At 44.0% G+C, this 6,891-nt stretch overlaps 1 protein-coding gene across 2 annotated transcripts; it reads left to right on the top strand.

Annotated features, from left to right (window-relative positions):
- Window positions 1-248: 248 nt before the first annotated feature.
- LOC125542564 (putative pectin methylesterase CGR2) lies at window positions 249-4,617 on the top strand. 2 transcript variants are annotated; one of them, XM_048705642.2, is made up of 7 exons: window positions 249-419; window positions 642-844; window positions 951-1,014; window positions 1,446-1,487; window positions 2,398-2,763; window positions 3,537-3,592; window positions 4,149-4,617. In XM_048705642.2, the coding sequence occupies exons 2-7, from the start codon at window positions 722-724 to the stop codon at window positions 4,293-4,295; spliced, it is 798 nt and encodes a 265-aa protein (XP_048561599.1). In that variant the 5' UTR covers window positions 249-419; window positions 642-721; the 3' UTR covers window positions 4,296-4,617. The 2 variants fall into 2 exon arrangements, with proteins under 2 accessions (XP_048561599.1, XP_048561600.1); XM_048705643.2 differs by having other exon boundaries at window positions 253-419; window positions 951-990.
- The last annotated feature ends 2,274 nt before the right edge of the window (window positions 4,618-6,891 follow it).

The raw sequence follows: 6,891 nt of genomic DNA, 5'->3' as shown, positions 1-6,891 counted from the left end.
GGAACCCACCTCCCAAACCCGGGCCAGCGAGCCTACGGAATGGAAAAAAAATGCGAAAATAAAAGGAAAAAAAATAGAGTCACAGGCCCCAGCGGTCAGCGTGCGGCAGCGCCGCGACCGACATCCCCGAATCTAATGCGCGCCGGGATTCGGGCCGCCCCGCACTAATCCACGGCGCACCGACGCGTATATATAGTGCGGCACGATAATAAAACCGATTCGGGCTCTTAACTCCGTGACAGCTCCCATTCCCGTCCCTATCTCGTCGGATCGCCACCCACTCGCCTCGCTCTCCCCCCACCCCACTCCACTCCGATCCCCCGCCCCGCTCCGCCGCCCCCCAGATCCGCCCCAACCCTAGCGCCCCCGCCGACGCCGACGCCGTCACCCCCTCCCCGCCACCGCCGCCGCCGTTACAGGTACCCACCCTCTCCTCCCCCCCGCAGCAGTCGCCGCGATTCCCGGGGTTTCCGTGCGAGCCCGCGGCGCGCGTGAGCCCAGGCCCAGTCCCCCGCGCGGCCGATCGATCTGCCTGTGCGCCGCGGGGGACGCGCGCGCTCGCGGCATTGCGGGAGTTGGTTTCTCTTAGGTTTTTGTGGGTGCGGGCTGTTTCAATCTGACGCCGCGACTCGTCGGCGCAGGGTGATCGAGGAGGGAGAGGGGAGAAGCTCGGCCGAGCGGATCGATCCCGTCGGGCAGGGTGGGGACCAAGGAGCGGAGGATGTCGAGGAGGGCGGTGAACCCCGGCCGCCGGGCCTCGGACGGGGGCCTGCCCACCGTCGCCAGCCTGCTCCACCACAAGTCGCGCTCGCCCTCCGTGCTCACCATGGCACTGCTCGCCCTGGTAACCACCTTTCACCCCCTCTTCTCCCTCGCTAGAGTGCTGACGCTGTTGTTTGGCTGAATGCTCAAGACGTTTCTGCTGCTGGTTGTTTGTTTGTTTGTTGCAGGGAGTGATTATTCTCATCGTCTACTTCAACAGCGGCTCAGGTGGGTTGCAAATTCCCAGCTTCGGTACGCGTTTCCCTTGCCGTGTGTCTGTGTAATTGCTGTGTAGATTGCAAAATGGCTGGCAAAATTTGCAACACTGCCATGAAAGCAGCTCTGTTGCTCTGTTCTCTGCTCTGCTTTCAACTGAAGTTGTTTCAGTTAGCGAGTCGATACTGAATTTGGGAGTATGTGTGCTTGTAGTGATGTTATTGTGATAAAGTATCTAGAGTAGAGTTGTATTGTACCTGCTGTTTATATATTAATTGATCATCCACACTTTATTCGAAAATAAACTGGTTGTCACATTCAAATAGTATTGGGGTTTCTAGGACTGTTATATGGTGTTATGGATATACTCTGTGATTGAAGTTACTGATCTGTGGTCTGGCCTCAGTGAGAAAGATGTAAATATTGTGATCTAATACTTCTTGTTTGACTCTTTCCCCAATGGCCAGGTGTAACTGTTACGAGCAGAGAATCTGTGAGCAGAGCTGAAGGTATATAATTCTTTTGTGTCACTTCTTCCGTGTGTCAAGCCGAATCTTACTCTTATTTATAGAGTCACCTGATGCAAGTTTCTGAATTATGCCTCCTGAACTTGTGAGTTGGATACGTTGTGAACGTTTTTACTTGTAACTCGAAACTGTTCCCTTTTCTGTCTGTTTCAAGCTTACTCTCGTTATAATGTATTGTGCAGTTGTTGTTTCAAACTTTTTTGCTACAAGTACCATACTTTGCATTGAAGATATTATATTCTGTTGTTGTATCATTGTTTAATAGCACTACAGCACATGATGCTCACATGGGACATCCACATTATATGTGTTGATTTGATTGATAATAGGAGTGTCCTGGGCCTATCCTGCATTTTGACTCTTATCTATATTTGTTCTTCCAGCCTCCTAGTTTGTTTGTTATAATGTTGTCTTTAGTTTTCATTAGGAGATGTAATAGTGCATATTAAATTATTAATATGCTCACACAACAAGCAAACTGTATCTTACCAACATAATTTTGTCGTGTGGTCTGCTCTAATGCAGGAAATTTGTTATCCTTGTTTACTCTGTTATCATAATCGTCAGAATAGCCAAGTAGTAAATCCCCAAAGTTATAATAAACTACTCCCTCCGTCCCACAATATAAGACACTTTTATAAGTTATGTTAGCTTGCAAAAACGTCTTATACTATGGGACGGAGGGAGTATCTTAGAAATGGTTAATTATCAGCTTGTTACAAGCCAACACAGATATTTTACAGTGGCCTGGTCTTCAGTGAACATTGATTTTTGGTTGATCTGATTGTGTTGTGTGTTACTGTCTTCTTTGTATTTTGTTTCCCAGATCATGACTGGGAGGAATTGTATGGTCCTCCTTTAATTACCTCCTTTGTTTTGCATTTGCATCCAGGTTCTTGCACATCAGAAGTTATCCAGGCACTTCCTTATCTTAAAAAGGCGTATGGCAGTGCTATGCAGAAGGTTCTCCATGTAGGCCCAGATAGTTGTACAGTAGTTTCTAACTTGTTGAAAGAAGGGAAGGAAGCATGGGGAGTGGAGCCTTATGATTTGGATGATGCTGATAGTAGCTGCAAAAGCCTTGTGCGCAAGGGATTTGTCCGTTTGTCTGATATCAAGTTCTCTCTTCCATACCGCCCAGATTCTTTTAACCTTGTTGTCGTGTCAGATGCTTTGGATTATCTGACCCCAAGGTATCTGAACAAAACACTTCCAGATTTAGCAAGGGTCTCCACCGATGGCCTTGTTATCTTTACTGGTATGTCCTTCTCTTTTCATTTTGGGACATTTACTTCCTTTTCTTTGGGAGGACCTTTATTTTATGTACTCCCTCCGTTCCTAAATATAAGTCTTTGAAGATATTCCACTATGGACCACATACGGAGTAAAATGAGTGAATCTATACTCTAAAATGCATCTATATACATCCGTATGTGGTTCATAGTGGAATCTCTACAAAGACTTATATTTAGGAATGGAGGGAGTATAGTTGCATGCATTTGTTCATCTTCAGAGATAACATTACTGATCTTCTTTGTATGTATTTCTGAGATATAGAGAGAGCAATCCTTTTTATTTACTTTTGCCTTGTTCCTGCCAATGTTCTGCCAATAGTTGAGGATGGCTCCCCTCGAACTTATTTCTGATAATACTGTTATTAAGTAACATAGCAGTGTTATTTGGATATAACATAGTCCACAAAACACAACTTTGACCACTAGTTGAGTATATCTGTAGATCCCAACAATTATAGTAGCATGGAAGTACTTTCCAAATCAAATCTTTAGTTCCTTCGTTCCGAGTATAGATGTTTCTAAACATATTGGTGCCAAACTGTAGAAACTTTGGCCGCGCACATCCTGAAATGCTTCCCTTTTCTGACTTGGGGAATAGTAGTACAGCTTGATGTTTGTATTTATACAATATTATTTAATGACCATTAATTCTGTTGTATATGTACATGTTTTGCTTGTGTCTGGTGGATGATATAAAATATCCAAGCTAATATTTATTTCTGTTACTCTTATCCAGGCAATCCAGGACAGCAGAAGGCTAAAGTTTCTGAGCTACCAAAATTTGGAAGACCGGTACGTACAAATGACTTCTCATTGCTGGCATGGCGGCCTTAAGAAATGTTTCCTATATGACATCAAGTTCATGATGTCCACTTTACTGAACTCAAGCTAAAACAAATTGAACACATTTAATGCTCGTGACCCAAAAAGGAATCATTATAAATCACTGAAGAGTTCTGTGTTTACCCAATAGGTTAATAGTCACCCAGTGATCCGTGCTTATGCTTTACCAAATCCTGCTCATGTGACATTTTCATGTTTGGATATATCGCATCAATACATTATAGAATGAATTGTATCTCATTATCTCATATGTTAACCAAGTTTCTGACCTACTGTGTTGCACATCAGTGTTGCACATTGCCAAGTCTGCTAGGCTGTACATTTGTGCTATTGATTGTGAGATTTGTCAGTAGTAGCTGATGTAGTGCAAGTATTCACATGCTCCAGAACCTATAGAATAAGGAAGCGCCTGACTGAAGGCTGTGAAATTCTGATGATACTTTTCTGATCCAGGTGACAGAGAGCCTTGACTGACAAAACCTGCTGTATTTTGTGTTGTTGACAGGCAAAGTTGCGGAGTAATTCATGGTGGACGCGCTACTTTATCCAGACAGGCTTGACAGAGAACGAAGGGCCATTGAAGAAGTTTGAGCAGGCTGCTTCCAAGGGCAACTACGAACCGGACTGTCAAATCTTCCACCTCAGCTCATAGTATCTTGCCGACCGGGGCAACGTCTATCCATGACACCTTGGATCACCGCCACACCGTTTTTGTAAGCAATATCATCCCCCGCCCACTCTGTGCGGAGGAAGTGTGTCACACGAAGAGAGCCAGCCCTTCTGCCGTAGGTAGCTTGTGTAGAGAGGCTTTACCACCTGTTGCTAGAAAGATTCTTTCTGGAGATTAAATTATGTGTTATTATTAAGCAAGGCCAGAGGACAGATATATATGCGAGAACTTTACTACACTGTTGTACGATGTGTTACATTATTGGGTGTCAAATGTAAACTCCTCCAAGAGAGGCTGATTGTCATGTGTCGTGTCTCTTTCTTGTTATTTGGATGGGTGTCATTGTCGTAATTTTCTCAGTTTGGGTGATGCTTGAGAAGGATGGTCTACCAGACATAGGATTAGAGATAGTACATATTTATCTTTGTAACGATAAGTTGATGTCCTAATTTGAAGCTTTGCTAACAATTGCGTATAAGAAACAGGAAGGCATAACAAACCCCATTAGATTATGTCATGAGGTCCTTTGTTTTCAAACCACACCTCTGTGTTCTTTGTATTGGTCTTCCTTGAACCAGAACCAACAGATTTGTTCTTTTTTTGTTCTTGTGAACATGCATATTCAAATATTCCATACCTGTCGCATACATATGAAATTGCATCTGATTAAAAAAAACACATGAAATTGCATCTTGTCCTCTCTTGAAGTGCAGACATCAACTCATTTCGTCAACATACGCATGCAACCCGTCGCCATCATTATCATCACGAGTGTGTCCTCTCGTTGACTAATCCAGTTTGCAAGCCGAGCAAGGCCGTAATCATCCACTAACCTGTTTATAAACCCCCATAAAACAATCTGTTGCCTCCATCCTTTCCTTCTGTGCCCCTATACAATACACAAGGATCATGGAAGGCTTGCTGCCGTTCCTGTACAGGGCCATCCTCCTCCACTACATCGACGGCGGCCGGACGCCCACCGGCGACAGCCCCTTCCCCCGCAGCGACTCGCCATCAACCTCACGGTCCTATTACGTCCGCCTCGCCGGCAGCGCCGACGACTTTGGCCGGCTCCGGTTCGCCCCCACTTGTCCCGCCAGCAGCGACGCGCTCCTGTGATGGGAATAATGGATAATCATCTTCTCTCGTTTCCGGGGTCCTTCTTTCTTCTTCAGTAAATTTTAGGCGTGGGTACCTCTGGGTGTTGTACAGTATGGTTTTGTGGTTTGCATCCGCAGGAAAAGCAAACTGGATCAAAGATTTACAGTACTATAGTAGTACGTTCCAGTTAAATACAGTGATGATGTTGCTGCTGCGGTCACCTCGAGATTTCAATGGTTTCAGCAGCAGTTGGCAGTATTTCTTACATTCTCGTCAGTAGCCTTGACACTCCAGTGATGTTGTGTGCATGATGGCTTCTACGAACACTACCAATTTCGTCATAATGGATGCTTAAGCTTTCTAGCTTTAATTTGCACGATCTACAAAATTTACACGATTTCTAGGGTGAATGGTCTTCACCCTACACTAGAAAAGGCAAACTGAAAATGTGTGCCAAGTTGACCAGGAGTGCGATTTACTCCTCCGCAAAAAGAAGCGTAAGATGATCTCCAATATATACATGTAGCGGATGCTGGAAATACAGATTTTATTAAACCCAAATAATCTAGCTAGGAATCAGGCCACCTCCATATCGGATTAGAAAGCCTCCTAATCTCCTCTGGGGCCATATCTGCAAACTGGTTGAGTCTCAAGGCCATTTCTAACCGATCCCTAATGAATAGAGGAGGATACGGTAGAGTAAACTCTTGTTGGAGTATATTTACTCCACTAAGATTTGGCCGGACCTAGCTCATCCCCTATATTTAACGGAGTAAATGTTTGCTTCTTTCTAAACTTTGCATTCTACTACCTCTCTCTCAGTTTACAAGGCGTGCGCGTGCCCCTAGGTCGTCAATTTGACTAACCTAATACAAGTCATATATTACAAAAAATATACCAATATAAACTTTAGATGTTCTATTTCCAAACTGTATAATTTTCGTGTTATATAGTTTATATGAAGGTGATAAAATTGGCAACCTAGGTATACGCATAGGACTTGTAAACTGAAAAGGAGGTAGTAGTATACATTGCCACATTGCCACTACATATTAGCTACTCCCTCCGTTCCAAATTACTCGTCGTGGTTTTAGTTCAAATTTAAACTACTAAAACCACGACGAGTAATTTGGAACGGATGAAGTACATATTGGCACACATATAGAAACCGAACATAAATTTGAATGTTCAAGCAAATCATGGATATAGTTTACAGACCAAATTATTCAAATTTAAGCACACCGAATGGTCCAAATGTAACAAATAACATGTGATAGAACAATTAGGATTCGCTATGACGTTGCCAGTGATGCTCAATACGATCTTCTTGGAGCTGAGCATGAACTTGTCGGTTCTCGATCTTGCGATGCCCTTCAAGGAATGCCAAGATCCTATTCGGATCATACTATGACTCAACCGGAGTCCCGTTGGTGATGTGCCGAATGTTCTCAGGCACATCCTCTTGTTTTCAATGATC

Source organism: Triticum urartu, chromosome 3A, assembly GCF_056163025.1.
Source record: "Triticum urartu cultivar PI428250 chromosome 3A, HENAU_Tu73, whole genome shotgun sequence".
Taxonomy (NCBI): domain Eukaryota; kingdom Viridiplantae; phylum Streptophyta; class Magnoliopsida; order Poales; family Poaceae; genus Triticum; species Triticum urartu.
The sequence above is the reverse complement of the archived record's forward strand: the minus strand, read 5'-3'. Positions and strand labels throughout refer to the sequence as shown.